The 15,196-nt window shown below is 36.6% G+C and overlaps 1 protein-coding gene across 1 annotated transcript in view; it reads left to right on the top strand.

Moving 5' to 3' along the window:
* The first annotated feature begins 45 nt into the window (after nucleotides 1-45).
* The window catches only part of LOC138006735 (uncharacterized), a 111,935-nt gene continuing 96,784 nt past the window's right edge, over nucleotides 46-15,196 (top strand). The window contains exons 1-12 of the mRNA XM_068853242.1: nucleotides 46-692; nucleotides 2,726-2,791; nucleotides 3,680-3,751; nucleotides 4,508-4,573; nucleotides 5,964-6,035; nucleotides 6,531-6,599; nucleotides 7,312-7,383; nucleotides 7,602-7,685; nucleotides 9,310-9,381; nucleotides 10,648-10,719; nucleotides 13,501-13,584; nucleotides 13,715-13,792. Of these exons, the coding sequence (XP_068709343.1) occupies nucleotides 382-692; nucleotides 2,726-2,791; nucleotides 3,680-3,751; nucleotides 4,508-4,573; nucleotides 5,964-6,035; nucleotides 6,531-6,599; nucleotides 7,312-7,383; nucleotides 7,602-7,685; nucleotides 9,310-9,381; nucleotides 10,648-10,719; nucleotides 13,501-13,584; nucleotides 13,715-13,792 (1,118 nt within the window). The 5' untranslated portion in view covers nucleotides 46-381. The remainder of the gene's footprint in view (nucleotides 693-2,725; nucleotides 2,792-3,679; nucleotides 3,752-4,507; nucleotides 4,574-5,963; nucleotides 6,036-6,530; nucleotides 6,600-7,311; nucleotides 7,384-7,601; nucleotides 7,686-9,309; nucleotides 9,382-10,647; nucleotides 10,720-13,500; nucleotides 13,585-13,714; nucleotides 13,793-15,196) is intronic.

Raw genomic sequence — 15,196 nt, 5'->3', positions numbered from 1 at the left:
ATGGAAAGTCTCATATCATAACGCTGTGAATATTGACTTTCAGCTGATTATTTACATTTCAAAGGAATATTTATGAGGTTAATTTGTGGAAAGTTAAAAAGTAAAAATCGTGGACTGGGACACCGTAAGCAAATATTTAAACGTTGTCTGCAAAAGAATTTCTTTGCGGAGTGAAGAACCCAATGCAAGTATCAATCGGGAGAGATCAATACGGTCACGACGGACTAGCACATGTATGAAGTCTGAGAAGTGCGCACTACGCTTTTGGTTAGCAACGAAAGAATTCAAGTGCTAAATCATTTTTATGTGTTCTGGTGATGTGATCTGCAGCATCTTTGTGAGTTCGATCAGAGGAACTGCTATTTGCATTTTCTAAGTAAAATGTCGTGGCCGCACGTTTGTGTTTTGCGTTTCCAAGCAGTGACAGTTTGTTGTCTGGTTTTTCCGCTCTTGAGAGTTGCTACAGCTTTTCCGAGTTATGGTTCTAATATATTCCTCGGACATGCTTATTGGAACGACAGGTATTCTTTAAATTACCCCTCTGATTGGGACGGATTCTGGAATCTTTACGTCGATGGCCAAACCCAGTACAGGCGGGCAAATTCTGAGAGACGGTATTATGAATGTAGCGGCGGGTGTTCCTGTTCTGACGTCGATAAAAAGGTCACTTGTTCTGGAGCCACATCGTTACTGTGAGTGATTAAACTGAATTGTAAATATTGCTATTTTGGCAAGATTTAATTTTTTTTCTGGGTCAAACGTTCTGGAAGTTTATATTTAAAATTTATAATTAAACTTACTGTACAATATATACCATTTGATGGCGCGACTGCAGTTTTTAGGCGTAACTGGTCATAACTTAATTAAGCTGAAATTTTATGGCCACCTTAGAATTTTCAGCTGCACGCGTCTTACCAAATATTACTATTGACGGTGATAAGTTATTGTCTGTTCGTTTCAATGGCCTTATTTATACAGTACAAGAGGGCATCAAAGGCATCCCAAAGATGTAAATATTTCCATATGATAAATAGGCTTAACTGTAAGAGATGTGACCCAGACGTCTGAGACCGTGAGACATTAATATGGCCAAAATATCCAAAGTGAAATATTGGATTAACCAAGCTAAGCTGATCTTAAGGTGGATGATCTTTTTATACAATGTATTTATTTAATAATAATCATAATCAGGAACCCATGACCCTGAGCCTACCGTAATACTGTGAGTGTTTGTGTAACGGCGTTTTCACAGACTGATTTATTTTTAGATTGAATTTCCAGCGAATGAGACTCCTACAGGAGCCCGATGACCAATTACAAGAAATTAAACTGCCTTTGTTTTTTGACCTAATTCGCGGGAAGGGCTAGTCTAAAAATAAACCTACTTGTGAAAATGCCGTTTCACAGACGCTGTATGGAAGTTACACACTCCAGATGGGCTCCTGTCATATATAATCATAATAATAATAATAATAATAATAATAATAATAATGAATTACTTATTTGTTGACCCTCTGATTTCAGAGTAGCTAGTAGCTAATATCTCCGAGCAGTTAACATATACAATAATTGTTAAGAATCCCAACTGGCGGGAGGCAAACCAGTTGGCTATTTTACAAGTGTATCCATGTCATTTTCAGTTCTCAGTCCCATGTTAGCTTAGGAGATTTTTAACAGGCCACTTTCAAAAATACCATAATGCTATTTGAATAAGCATTGTTTTTGTGGGTAGTACAAGAGACCTTGCACTACAACACTTAATCACGTAACAGCAATGTTAATTTGGTACCATGTCAAACATCAATTATTGCTGAACAAGATGTAGTCATTTTTGTGATGTTAGAAGTTACCATGGCAACAGGAAAGCCTTGCAAAAACACTCCATATTTTGGCTTTAAAGTCTCGTATCTGAAAAACGAACTCGACTCGGTGACCCCAATTTTTTATTGCACAAAAGTGATCAGCAAGCCAAGATGAAACTCTCTGTAAAGTTTTAAAAAAATCTGTGGAGCGGATTCAGAGGTTCTTTAAATATGCAATCATTTAAGGTGGCTCTGAATCCTCTCCTTAAACTGAATCCTTAAACTTTGCAATGACGCACTCTGGATACATCTCGCATGTATCTGTGAGACTGCAACAGAGTAGTTTATTATAATGTCACCTTGAAGTTACTTCATTTTTATGCAACTATTTTGTAGGCTTGTCCCTCCCCTCACACTCACTGCTCATCTGAAAAATTGCCACTTTCACTAAAAATAAAAACACTAACGTACCTCCACCTTTAAAGCGTGTGTTGGCATGCAGGCACTCTCTATAGAATCACGAGCCTCTGATGATACTGTCTTCGAAAACCTCTGTTTTCAACAGTCCACACGAGTACCGCAAGAGAAGCCTCCATTTTAAAAATCCTTTGTTTTCAGTGACCGAAAATGCTGCATTCGTGTGGATGGGAGGCACAAACAGTGGAAAAAGGCTCTGTTTTCAAAAATACATGTAGCTGAGTGTAATAATTACTGGTGAACACGGCCTAAAAAACCCATGGTTTTTTAAGTTCTGGTTTTGCAGTCTGGCTTAAGGTGGCCTATTGCATTTCACTTTGCACCTCTGTACAAACTCAGTCAAAAGAGTTGTTCTGTAAACATGCTGCTATGGCAACCCTTGTATTAGGATGACATGAAATCCCTCCAATGGCTTGGTTCCACCACATAATTTTTTCTTTTCGTAGGACTGTAAGGAACAAAATTATACAAACTTTGAATCCAGAAGACTTGAGTGATGCTCTTACCAATATGTAAGTATTAAAGATCGAAATTTAAAGTAAAAACAGTAGATTCTGCAGGTACCAAAGAACAGATGATGTAAAATAAAAGAAAAAAAGGACACTCTAAATTAAGACTAAATCCCTTGTGAACAAAATACAGAGCTTTCCCATGCCTTAAGAAAGACCTGTGTTCACTGTTGAAAAGGGTTACACCTAGTGGCTGGTGGTTCTTCATTTTCCATATGCTATTTCTGACCATTTCCCACAATACTTTTACATGATTGTATGTACAATAAACTAATAATTTAAAGTCATTAGTATTGCTACCTCTGTATTTGCACCAAAATTGGTTACGGTGTTTTAGTACTGTTTAATTAATTAATGAATGAACAGGAAGAGTGTTATTATCAGGCTTAAAACCACGAAACAAACCTGAATTGTTTTAGGCCTGTTAAAATGTCACTGACCTACGAGTTTATTGAACAGCTTCAAAAATGGTGCAAAATGTCAGAGGACGAACAAGCCTGGCCTTATTACTGTTCTTTATTATAAAAAATTGTAATGAGGGGTGTTTTATCGGGTTTAAACTCTATAGCTCATGCACGTGACATTTTATCGGCATTTTGATAGCCTGACAGTGTCAGGCTGTTAGGTGAATTACTAATGAGTTTTTGAATTGAGTTTGTAATGATAAGCTTGGCATCAGTGGTATTTACCGGTAGGTACCATTGTGACCAACTTGCTTTCCTTACATGCATCTGTTAATTTTCGGCTGTTCACTCCCTTTAAAAAGGTTAACTTGAATCCTACATGTACATTTAAATGTACTCTTCAATGCTGTATCTTTTGTGATCATTCGATTTAAAGCAGGTACATGTAATCATTGAGGTGACTCACTCAGCCTTTTTCTTTTGACAGAAAAATTTATAACTCTGGATTGAACTTCATAAATGTGACAACTTTTCACAAGTTAACAAGCCTGGAAACATTGTAAGTGGTATATTTTAGTGCCCCTATTTCTGACAGAAGGCTAGAGCTAAATATTAAACAATACTATGCTACATGTATGATTCAGTTGAGAGTCAGAGTTTGTGACAATCACGTGTCTGAAGTCAACATTTACAATGTAACTTAGAGCTCTAAAGATTTGAACACTGGACTGTTTCTCATTAGGGGTGGAGTCAGAATGAGAAGCTTGCAGGAATGTTTGTCACAAGGATCAGAACATTGGTTTTGATTGCTACCTTGGCTTGCCAATGTGGTCTTCCAGTCCCCTGCATATCTCACTCTAGCATTTGGTCTTTTTCTATCTGTTCTGCTGTTCTACTTTTTATTATGCTATAGTCTTTTCCTACTGTAGGCTAAAATCAGAAGAACTAAAATTATTTGTGTTTGATTTTCACTAGATTGCAAAGCTGTGAACTTCTTATCATCACTTTATGACCCCACTCATCCTCGCTCACAGTCACTAACTCACGATACTCACCCACCCTTTCTCACTGCAGCTCTACTGTTCTGAAAATCAGACTTGTAGTAAAAATTTTATGATCATATTCTGAAAATGGATGCCCGTGATCAATAATGCCTGAATAATATTATATACATCTCTATTAAATCTGCATGTTATGTGTGAAATCGACTTTTAATTACTATTTCCTGTGCAGGAATTTATTGATGATAATAAATTATACTTATGATAATTATGCATTTACGATGTGTCAATGACTGACTTGATTACATTTGCAGAAAGTTGCCTGAAAACTTGTTGAGAGACTTCCCAGATGTTTCAAAAAATGTGGCACTGGAAGAGCTGTAAGTTTGCTTTCATCATAAACTGTGAAGTCAATAAATCATAATTCTGCAAAAGGTTGAACGTAATTTATGCATACTAAGGAAAAAGTCAGCAGGTATTAAATTATAGTGTAGTGGCTTTCACAGATTAAAAATGTGTAAAGAGAGACTCAACCCATTGACTTATGGGAGTAAAACTTGACAGTACTCTGTCGAACGCCAGACGATTTTACTGGTCAACTAGGGCGTTTGAGGTATCAATGGGTTAAAGAGAATTAAAGGGGCACTGTCACGGATGCCCATTTTTGAATTGAAAGGTAAAAATTTCAACCAGAACTTTTTAAGTTTGGTGAGTTGCAGACAATGTGGAGGCCACTGTTTCATGCAGAATGTTTAAAACTCCACGCACAAATAGTGATTCAATCTCCACTACAAAGCAAAGCGGTGCAGTGAAAGTACCAACACAGAATCTACAATGAAGAGAAACTTTTTAAACTGTGGATTCATGAGAAATTCAACGTATGGTTTAATCGAATTGTAAGCTGTTTCACTGATATAAACAAGGATCGAAGTCCATTGTCGAGGCTCATTTGTAGCTACCTAGTCACTGAAATGTCAGAGACCACCACATCATCGTTTGAAGATAAACATTTACTAATTCCTCACTCTAAAATGTGTATTCAAATATTTTGAAGAAAGTCCACATTTAGATGAGAGGAACTGCTCTGGACATGTTTATTTGTTGCATGAATTATAAAGGTAAAAGGTAAAAACGTAAAGTAAAAACCGGAAGCGGTGAGTCAAACACGTCTCTTGGAAATAAATGCACTCTCTTTCAGCTTTGAAGTGGCATGTTAATCTTGATAATATGTTTGGTATATCACAGGGAAAAAATACTTCTGTTTGCACTTGTACCTCTGATAATGTTTCTAGTCACACTTACAAATTTCTGGTGGGAGAAATACTGTGCATGTCATCATGTGACAGTGCCCCTTTAACGAAAGAATTTGAAACAAAGGAAAAATCCAGGTTGAACTATAGTGTAGTTTGAACAATTTTGAACCAAATATAACATTGAGCCATAACATTGCACATACCAACTAGTTAACATGCTTAGATTGTCTAATAATACACCCACTTTTTGTAAACTGGAAGTTGGCTTGACATGCATAAATTAAAGCTGTGGCAATTTTATATGTGCAAATGGTAGACAGCCCTCTGCACTTTGGGACTTTGCCAAACAGCAAGTTCCTGGTATTCACATAGTGAGGAGCAGTGAAAATTGTCAAGTGCTAAAACCTGCCTCATACTATCAAGATGACTAGAACAGACTATAGTGGAAATTAGTAATGTTATTTTTTGTTTTCATTATGAGCATAATCTGACAGTTATTTTTATTTTTGCTGTTTAGTGATTTGTATTCCAATCAAATAAAACTGCACAGCTACAACTTCACTGCATTACCAAGGAACTTGACCAGAATGTAAGTTACCTAAGCCATCTTGTCGGTGTTTTTTTGTTACACACTATCCTACATTCATGCACTTACACGTAATATTCTGATGCTTTAGGTGGATTTTTAAAAGTTCATTAATTGTGTGTGCAATCGCAGCAATTTGATGAAAAGTCATTGAAACATTGTTGACATGTAATCCATGAAATAACACAACAGAACAACAACTTTTAAGAATCCCATCTGGCAGGAGGGAAACCACTTGGCTATTTACAAGTGCAACTGAGAAGTTGAACAAGTGAATACCAGGATCAAATTCAATAAGTAGTCAGGATGGGTCTTGAACCGGGGATCTCATGATCTCAGGGCAAGGTCCCCAACTACTGGGTGCCACTGCCTCAGTAAATATTATGGAATTAAGAGATATTCATTTATATTGTTTATACTTCTGGTAATTGTGTTGCAATGCTGTAAAATGTGGAATACATGTAGGTTTTGAAGCTTGTTTGTATTTATGGTTATTAGTATCCTGACTGAAAATGAAATTGACTGGATTCCAGACAACTGGTTTGATTTACCAAAACTAGAGTACATGTAAGTATAAAAACTTGTATAAGTGTTCAGACTACTCATCTTACCCTACATGAATTAGATTTTTCTTTTCATCCTTGGCATGTTGGTGCGGATTGGCAAAGTAATGCGCTGGATTGCCTCAACTTTGTGCAAGGTTTGCATTCATTCATGGGACCAATAGTCCTTAGCTTTCACTGCCTGTTAAAAACTCCACTATTTTCCATTGACTGTGATCTCAAAATGTAGGAAATGGCATCTTAGAGGCACATATCTTAAAAATTTTCCAAGGGGAGCATGCCCTCTGGACCCCCCCTAGAGACTTGTGCCTGCGTCACTCATGGAGGTGGCTACACTTCCCTAAAACCTCCCTTCTTTTTAGTTTAGTTCATGTCTAAAATCACCATTTTATTAGGAACTCAAAATCGCACATGTATACATCAAGGAAGACCCATGAAAGTGAGCCCACAAAATGGGTACTTTACGCAACACTACGACAGTGATATAATTCCCTGTCCTAATTGCCAACCCTGTTTTTGATTCATTGATAACTACATGTACCCTGACTGTACATACACAACATGTGAACTTGGACTTTCATACTTACTGGCATACAGGTTTGGCAAATATGACAAATTTATAGACTGAAGTTGTCTTTTACAAATTATGCATTGGACATTTGAAAAAGTTGTTATACTAAACTCTATACAGTTTAATTATGACACCTTTTTTACAGAGGTCTTAGTAAGAACAAACTGAAGAGGTTTCCTGGTGCAGCATTTGTAAACTGCAAGTCACTGATTTATTTGTGAGTATAAAAGCATGTGAAGTCAATAATAAATTAACAAAAAGGGACGATGATAGCTACCCGCTTATGTAAACCAATAATAATTATTATTTGTGCAACAATTGATGAACTACGAACATTAGTTAAGATACCTGTAGCGACGACTTTTTTGTACAAAGTTCTTTAGCTTTTCTGAAATCTTTTGTGAACTCTTTTTATTCTCTATTTGTTGTATGTAGGGGTGTAGATGCTAATGAAATTTCCAGTTTAAGTGTTACAAACCTGAAGCCTTTCTATGGAAATGATTCACAGCTTGTTCATTTGTAAGTGTGGGAATCATGTTTTATGAATATGCTTGCAGCTCTTGAGTTCTTCTTGTATTTTGATCTTAAGATGTGTACAGCTTGTCCTTGGGTTTGTGCACAAAGATTCATACCGGTACATACATAAATGTACTTTATTTGTCATGTAGGTCAGTAAAAGGCGGCTAAAAGGGTTCATATGGACCTACAAACTAAAGTATATCTGCAAAATTTAGATAAATAATATTTAATAGTTTATGATACTACCATTTGCGTCCATCCTTGGAGCGTGACGAATTTTGCACGAAGTTAAATTACTTTTCAACCGTTAACAGTTTGTGCGGTTATGTATCACTTCTGACCAATGAAACGTTGGCAGTTAAGTTGTGAAATTGACAACGTTTTTGACAGCATACCAGCATGTTTTGTTCACATGCTCTCAAAGTTTCCAGGTTTTTCGTGAGAGCGTTCGGGTTTTGCATGACCGCCCTTTTGCAATGGAGACAAAAAAATTTAAAGTCAACAAGTTTGGAATGAGGTAAATTACCGTCCAGGAGTCGCTTGAGATCAAGATTTTAAGTGCTCCTTGAAACACGGAAGAGCGTGTGTATGCAGAATGCCATAGACGTAGAAATATTTCCTCCTCTATCTTTCTAGTTCCACTTCGGTTTCATGTATTTTTATCTCGTAGTTGCTGAATCACATATCTTTTCTTGGTAAAGCATACCAAATTCCATATTCTGTGTCTTTGGAAACTCACGGGAGATAGATGTTTATAACTCTTCTAGACTCCTAGCTATAGGCAGATTCATAAATATCTCCGCTCTCACAGAAAACCTGAAAACTTGAAGAGCATGTGAACAAAACATGCTGGTATGTCGTCAAAAACGTGATTAATTTCAAAACATAACTGTCAACGTTTCATTGGTCAAAAGGGACACATGACGGGACAAACCATTGATGTTTGAAAAGTAAAACTTCGCGCAAAATTCGTCACACTTCAAGGATGGATGCAAATGGTAGTAATAAAAAGTAGTAAAAAGTAAAAAAAAAATAGTCAGAAGTAAATAAATAAAAATAAAATACAAAATAAAAATAAATATTGATGATCATAATTATATTAGCATGTAATTTACAGTGCCTTTGTTTGCTCCTTGCATCCCATTTAATGCTATTTTGTCAAAAATGTCAGATTTTACTTTAAGAGTAGATTTCAAAGAGACAGTGTTCAGTTTGCTCTTTAAGTACACTGTCAGGTAAGTTATTCCTGCAGACCACAGAACTGGGAGGCATGATGAGAGAAGGAAGATTGAAAAGAGTCACTTTTGGGGCACTGAACTTCAAATTTTTGTCTGAGGTTTCTCAACGAAGAATATTTAGCAAATAAAGAATTTATACCAGCCGGAGCTCTATTGTAAAATGCTTGATGAGATATACATGCTATCCTCTTCTTGTAAATGTAGGACAATGCTGCTGCCAGGACTTCAGTTCTGAGAGTGGAATCCTTTATGTTAAAAATAAATCTTGTTGTCTTGGGTTTGAATTGACTTTGAGGATCCCTACAGTGCAATTTATCTAGAATGTAATGCTTGGAATGATGCCTTTAAAATAAATAAAATAATAAATAATCATCTGTATCTTTCAGGAATGTTAGCAACAATGTCATTTCTTTTATTTCTACTGGTGCTTTCTCTGGTTTGATTCACCTTAAAGTTCTGTAAGTGGAATTTTTGATTTTGATTGTGCAGTACATGTAAGTCTTATCGCAAGGTTGTCTTTAGAGTACCTGTTTACAAGATATAAAAATTTAAAATTTTACCATCACAGTCATGATATGTGGTTCCTTCTGCAGATACCAGAGCAGAGATTACATGTACATATATACATACAACAAAAGACAGAAAACAGAACGACTCCAAATAAAGACTAATCCCAAGTGACAAAAAAATACAGTGCTTTCTGGTACCTTCGGAAAGGCCTGGATATGTTCCATTGTGGCTTAGTTAACACCTACATTTTCATATGCATCCTATTTTATTTTTTATGGTTATAAAACTTCTTATAAAACTTCTAAAAGCTTCTTCCATTGTGGAGCAGTGAAAATTGTGGAAAATGTAACTGATGACCTTTTGATTACAGTTCTTGACAATTGGGAGCTTAAGCAACTGACCATGATGCCGGCTAAGAGAACGTGATGAAACAACAGTAGGTCTTGTGAGCGAAAACAAAAGCTCTGCACACCGTGCACGTCCACGTGCGTTTTACACTTGTGTACATTTCTATGCCACCGTCCTCACCCTGGCAACAAGGTGAATTGACCAAATTTGGGGTTATGTGGAGGACATGAGCACCTGATGATAAAATTTAATTTTAATTTTCTCTTAAATGTCCACAGTGTTCTCACCTATTTTCTTTCTGGGGTGTTGATACACACTTTCCATGCTGAGCAAATCAGAGTAATTTCAGAGTTTTTAAAAATAAGAGGAAAAATTTTTTTGACAACGTTCTTGAAGCCTTTGTTGTTGTCCTTGCCTAAATATTGTTGCCCGAACCTAGCTTAATGGCCCCATGCAAAGGAGCACTCTCTTTTCCCAAGTATCCTTGAGTCTACGAAGAAGAAGTGATTTTGGAAAACATTCAACTACAAAAAACTGTGATAAAACATCTGAACACATTAAAAAATACTAAAAACTTAGAAACGACAATGTATTATAGATTGCAATTTTTAAATCACTTTGACTTGATAATGACGTTTAAATAATATCGAAATGTTGTTATTAACAAAGTTTTTAACCAAGTTTTTAGTATTTTAAAATATGTTTACTAGATATGTTTTATCGCAGTTTTTTCATAGTTAAATCCTGAGTCACCATGAAAAAATATCTTCTTTGCTTACATGTAAGTCTTACTAGTGATATCAGTTTGACAAAGATTTAAGTGGATTTAGGTAGAAAGGTTGTGATGTTTTCTTTATTTTGAATAGAGAATTGCAAGTGAATATGATAAAGACCATCGGTGCCAATGTCTTTTATGAAATTCCAGAGCTACTTCATCTGTAAGTGAACAAACTACTGTTTTCAATACTTCACTTACATCTGAGACAACCAGTACCTCAATTAGCACTTACATGGCATAGTGATCAATGCATTTTCTGATTTTACATAACAGATGTTCAGCTGGATTCTTAACCTATTCAGGATAATTATGATCCTGAATTATTATATTATACTGATGGGTTCTCATTCGTATTATATAAAATAGTAGCCTGCAAACACAGACGTATTTCTGGCAGTCGTTTGTCTTCCCCGAAAATGTTTTTCGGGAAGAGAAACGACCGCCGGAAATAAGTCTGCTTTTGATATTGAAGTCACTTATTACAGGAATCAATTCCCTAAAACAGTTGTAAAGAAAGATTAACGATAAAGATAACATAACCTTTTGACAGCTTTGAGTAGTCATTGTATAAAATGTAAGGAAGTTAACATGGGTAGCAAGTATAGAATGTATGGGCAGTGGCAGGCTTATAAACACCGGTGGCCTGTACAGGAGTTAATATGCCTCTACCTTCACAAGTCCTAAGCAGGTGGAGCTCAGCATTTGAGAACATCTGAGGCAATCTACCCATGACCACAGGACCTCCACTAGAAACGTCCTTGACCTCAAGGCCTTTTTGCTGAACCTGCGGTTTAAAGAGTGGCGTTAAGACTGCTCACCCTCCACCTCACTGATAAATCAGGTGTTAATTTCTTTACATTTGGTATGAAGTCATTGAAAGGTCATGCCAGATATATATTTTTATGGTTACATCTCACATTACTGGTAATCTTTCTTTTTAATTGAAATCACTCTCGTGAAAGTCCATTCACAATCTTTCAAGCTAAGCACAACAATTTTTTCTATAAACACCACTCAACAAACAAAGACCTAAATGGATGGACATGTATTCAACCGGCATTGCTAAAATGCAGGTCAAAGGGTCAAGGGTCAGAGGGTCAAGGGTAAAGACAAGCGAGGACAGCTTTTTGATGAAACTATCGTTTTTTCAAAGTATGACAACAGGAGCTTAATGCTTCTTAAAATGTACAATACAACCACTCTATAGAATAACTAAGTTGACATCTTACAAGGTCAAATGAAACACTTAAGGTTTTTTTCATCAGGATTAAAATGGTACATGTATATCTTCAACAACTATACTATCATAAATGGCAACAACTTGATTACAACTTAACCATTAATCAACTCCACGACATGCAATGTGTAAATGAAGCAGTCAACTGGTTCGCCAAATAGGGTCCAAATAGTGACAGAACTTTTATGCGTAAAGCAGGTGCATGAGTTTCTACTTGAGAAAACAGTTACTATTAAATGAGGCCACCAATGCTTACTTCAGAAGCTAGACTTTCATCATTGTCAACTGAAATCTAACAGAGGAAAGATCAAATATCACATCTTCGATATTACATTTGAAAAGAATGATTTGGTTGTCTGTCCTAATTTTTGTCAACAAATACCCTCTTGACACCTCATTTGTTTTAAAACCCAGATCTGTTGTTACTTGTGATCATATTGGACAAGTTTGCTTTCATTCATTTATGAAAAAAAAAATACAGATTAAAGTTCAAACAGAAAAACAGGAGGGCAGGGAGATACAAATATACACAGGTAGTGGATTTCAAAATGTCATTTTGGCATGAGTAAAATCTAATAGAAATTTCCAGACACATTGTACTTTCAAAATACTCAGAAATTGTCCAAAACTGTCATGCATGTTTCAGTCATAAGTAAAAGAGAAATGCAATAGTGCATCGCCCTAAGAAAGAAAAGAACACATTTCCATTTTCAATACTACCATTACCAATGGGCTAGCGATCATGTCCCTTTTTATCTTTTATGTACCTCATATATCGAAGACTCCATGGCAAAACCAGATGTTCATGCCGAATCTCTTCAGTGGTTACCGGAGTGATTCCGCCAGTCATGCCAGTGCAGTGAAGGTGCTACCACATGGCCATGTATACTGTGGTGACTTAGCATGATTTAATTGGTGGTCAAATATGACAAATATGATTTAGATGATTGACAGTCGCATTGCCACATTGCACTGCCTTCAGCGGCATGAAACTTTGTGGTAAAATTGTGTTTCTAGATGAAATGCAAACAACCTTGACGTGAAGAATTATTTTTGCTAAAAACAAATTCCTGAAAAATCCTTCAATGCCGGACCAGGACTTTTTTTCATAACAAAACCGGCAGCTTATTTTGTTTTAAACACCTTGCATGGACGGGCGATATACCCTTACCATTTACCCTTACACTTGGCCCCTTCGACCTTGTGACCCTTTACCCTCTGACCCTTACCCTTGACACTCTGACCCACGTTTTAGCAATGCCGTGCATTCAGTCTCTGTAAGAAACCATCCTAGAGGAAGGGTGACAGCTGAAGAGCAACTGCTTGTGCAGCAAGGAAGGAATACTGTAGCTATTGATCTCCTATTATAATAGCCCAAACATTGTATCACATTTGTGGGTTATCCCATTATTTACCTGGCATTGCACAACTAATTCGCTGCCAGTCTGAATATCTGCCTGTGGCCTTGTGCCAGATAGAGATGTTTGAGAGGCCTACCATATTGGGATGATGAGAGAACCTTTTTTCTAATTAAAACCCATGTTAATCCAGATTTGGATCCCAGTCTTATTCAGGATCCTTACAATTAAGCCAAACAGTATCCAAATCCTATTTAAAATCTGAAAAAATCCCGCTGAGGACCAGAATCTTACAGGGGCCAAAGTACAGAAGGAAACGTTTTTATATTAAGTGCTGCATTTCTAGTGATCTCAGAGGGAATCAGCTACAGAGCATAACAGCACAGTCCTTCAGCAGTCCATTTGAAAATCTTCCAAAGCTGCGAGTGTTGTAAGCAAATTTTGAAAGTTGTTTTTTAACTTATCCTTTATCTATTTTCTTTCGTTACACCTGAGGTACAATTGGTATGAATTTTTGGCAATTGAAAATGATCTCAGACTGTTTTTTTCCCCTTTTTTAGGATTTTAATGCAGCAGCAAACTACAGTAATATCTGTGATGTTCAATGCATTTAAAAATCTTCCAGCTTTAGAAGATCTGTAAGTAACAAAAGCTAAAGACTGTTGGATCAGATTTTTGTAATACCCTAAAATTCCAGATCAAATCTGGTGGAATTGGCCCTGCCTGATAATGATGTACTTTGATAATCATGATGATGATGATGAGGAGAGGGGGTACTCTTTATTTTAATGAGGATAATATAATAATTATGGCCCTCTTTGTCACTAACGTTTAAGTGCCCCTGTGGAAAAAAAAAATCACTTCCTTTTCTTCTTCAGATTTTGAAAGTGTGTTTGCTTAATGTTCACCTGATTGGCAAAATTGTGAGCTTTCATCCAAAGGCTGTTTGCTTTGAGTGTAACTTTTGGATTTCATGGTCTGCTATTACTCACATTCAAAACTAACTGATTGGACCTCAGAGGGTTGGATCCAGGGAAAATTGACGTAAAAGGCTCACTACCTTAAAATTTCAGCATGTAAATGCAGCTTCTTAAAGAAAGAGTAATTGCCGAGGCTAGGAATGCGTTTGAATAACTTAGAACTACTCGCAGAATAAGACATCACGTCTCGAGTATCACATTCGACGCACGTATAGAAAGTGTAAAAATAAAATAACAATGTTAAGAATCTTGAAATATATTTTGCTCTTCAAGCCTCATTCGTCAAAAAGAACCTCATGTAAGATGCATTAAAAAGGTTTGCGTGTTCCCAGATGTCATATTGTAAGCCAACACGGGGTAACTTATTTTATGCGGTCTTGCACCACTATCACGCGGGGGACACGGAAACAATTCCACTCACTCTTAGAGTTCATCAATGAACCTTCTGGTACTTTGTCTATCCGAACACCCTCAGATATTTGATGAGATAAGGAAGGAAACAAAAGGTGGACCCATTGGGTTGAAAGTAACAGGAGTTTTGGCACAGATTTTCATGATTTGGTGGGATAATGAGTTTGCTGCAAGGCTATGTAAAATTAACATTGCGGTGAGGATGAATAAAAGGTATGTGGATGATATCAACCTAGCAGTACAAGCAGCCCCCCCTGGGACAAGATACAGAAATGGTGAGACCTACGTGGATGAAAGTGCTGTTGATGAAGATTAAAGAGTTAGCAATGACGAAAGGACAATGCTCTTGATTAAACAATTAATAGGAAACGACATTCACCCGTCGATACAACTTGAAGTAGATTATCCGTCTAAGCACCAAGACCAAAAGCTACCAATCCTCGACTTAAAGGTGTGGTTGGACACAAGAGAAAAGGAAATACAGAATCAAGACGTTGACGTATCGGTGATTATGTACGAGTTCTACTCCAAGGAGATGGCCTCTAAAGCTGTCATTAAAGCTAGATCTGCTTTAAAGGGGCTAGGTCTCGCTATTTTGTTTAATTTTGTTAATTATGAGTTCTAAACGTCAAATTGGCAGAGCAAGAGTCT

This window comes from Montipora foliosa, chromosome 1 (genome assembly GCF_036669935.1).
Source record: "Montipora foliosa isolate CH-2021 chromosome 1, ASM3666993v2, whole genome shotgun sequence".
Taxonomy (NCBI): Eukaryota; Metazoa; Cnidaria; class Anthozoa; order Scleractinia; family Acroporidae; genus Montipora; species Montipora foliosa.
The sequence above is the reverse complement of the archived record's forward strand: the minus strand, read 5'-3'. Positions and strand labels throughout refer to the sequence as shown.